Here is a 1,748-nt window from a genome sequence, read left to right on the forward strand (position 1 = left end):
AAAAGAATAATGCATTTATTAATTGTTAATGAGTAGTATTTTTTAAAATATATAAATAATTTTAGTTATTTATTTACTATTAATTATTGTATGCATTCATTAAGTACAATTATATCTTTTCTTTTTCAATAAAAATTATATTTATATTATGAAAATAAAAATATAGTATTATTGTCTACAGTTTTAAATTTATCTGTTAAAAAAATGTGATTCGTGATAATAATTCATGGTAATTAAATTTATTTATTTTTTATTTAGGTTCAATCCTCATGAACACCATTATACATAAAAAACAATTCTTTTAGGTTGTGTTTGAGGTGGTTTTTAAGTTTGAGTTTCAAAATTTTTAAAACTAACAACTATTTTTTAGTTTTAGTTTCAAAAAATTTTAAAGCCATGTTTTAAAATATGATTAATTTAAAATAAAATCAATTTGAAAGTTTCATATTATATTAACATTAGTTTAAGAATGCTTTTGTGTGGGGTTGGTGACAATGATGATGGTGGTGGTGTCAGCAACGACGATATTAGAGATCCTAGTAGTGGTTGCGGTGGCAATGATAGTAAAAGTGGTAGTGGTGGTGTTGGCGGTAGCGATGACGATAGTGGTGGTGGTGACATTGTTGGTGGGGACGACCCAATGGTGGTGGTGGTGGTGATGATAGAGGTGGTAGTAGCAATGGTAGTGGTGGTGTTAATGGCGTTGGCAATGTTGGTGACATTGGTGGCGGTGGTAGTAGTAATAATGTCGGTGGTGGCAATGATGGTGGTGGTAGCGGTGGTGGCGGTGACAAGTGATATTGGTGGTGGTGGGAATAACGGTGGTATTGGTGGTGGTGGCGGTGATGATGGTGATGGTAATGATGGTGGGGCCAACTAAGGGTGGTGGCGGTAACATAAGTGGTATTGGCGGTAGCGGTAGTGGCAGTGGTATTAATGACAATGGTAGTGGTGGTAGGTGTTGGTGTCAGTAGCCTGTGGTGGTAGTGTGGTGGTGGTGGTTGGAACGATGTTGATGGTGTTTGTGGCGGCAGTGACGAAGGTGATATTGGTGTTGGTGGTGGCAGTGATAACAACATTGGTGGTATCACGGTGGTGATGGCAACAAAAAATGCGATAGTCAAATATGGAAAATACGTGCTTTCTTAAAACCAAACTAAATTCACAAAACCTTTTTTCTTTTTGTAAACAAGTATAAAAGTGTTTAAAAAATGATTTAAAATCATTTTAACTCCATTTTTGCCAAACACATTTTGTTTTGAAAGTTGTATTTAAAAACCAAAAGCAAAAAAATTTCAACCACCCTAAACAGGCCTTTAATTGTTGTGTATACCTGGAATGTATTGCCTTCAATTTTTCACATTTTAATAATTAAAAATAGTGTTTCAAAAATGATTTAAAAATCATTTTAACTCCATTTTTGCTAAACACATTTTGTTTTGAAAGTTGCATTTAAAAACCAAAAGCAAAAACATTTCAACCACCCTAAATAGGCCTTTAATTGTTGTGTATACGTGGAATGTATTGCCTTCAATTTTTTACATTTTAATAATTAAAAATATTTTATATATTATCTTATATGTATTAATATTTTTTACAATAGATGTAGTTAAAGATTATTAGTTATAAAAACATGAAAAATACATGCAATATGATATTGTATTTACATTTTTATTTATAAAGTTCATACAAGTATTGCATCACTATTACTACTTGAAAAAAAATAAATTATATTTTTAAAAAATATT

The 1,748-nt window shown here is 31.2% G+C and overlaps 1 protein-coding gene across 1 annotated transcript; it reads left to right on the forward strand.

The window, feature by feature from the left end:
- The first annotated feature begins 469 nt into the window (after nucleotides 1–469).
- Nucleotides 470–880, forward strand: LOC102662274 (uncharacterized). The gene has a single exon (XM_006574071.1). The coding sequence runs from the start codon at nucleotides 470–472 to the stop codon at nucleotides 878–880; it is 411 nt and encodes a 136-aa protein (XP_006574134.1).
- The last annotated feature ends 868 nt before the right edge of the window (nucleotides 881–1,748 follow it).

The sequence above is a fragment of the Glycine max genome, chromosome 1 (genome assembly GCF_000004515.6).
Source record: "Glycine max cultivar Williams 82 chromosome 1, Glycine_max_v4.0, whole genome shotgun sequence".
NCBI classification, from domain to species: Eukaryota; Viridiplantae; Streptophyta; class Magnoliopsida; order Fabales; family Fabaceae; genus Glycine; species Glycine max.

Bases quoted from the DNA above. Each gene is read 5' to 3' on its own strand.
- LOC102662274 (XM_006574071.1), top strand. From the start codon at position 470: ATGCTTTTGTGTGGGGTTGGTGACAATGATGATGGTGGTGGTGTCAGC.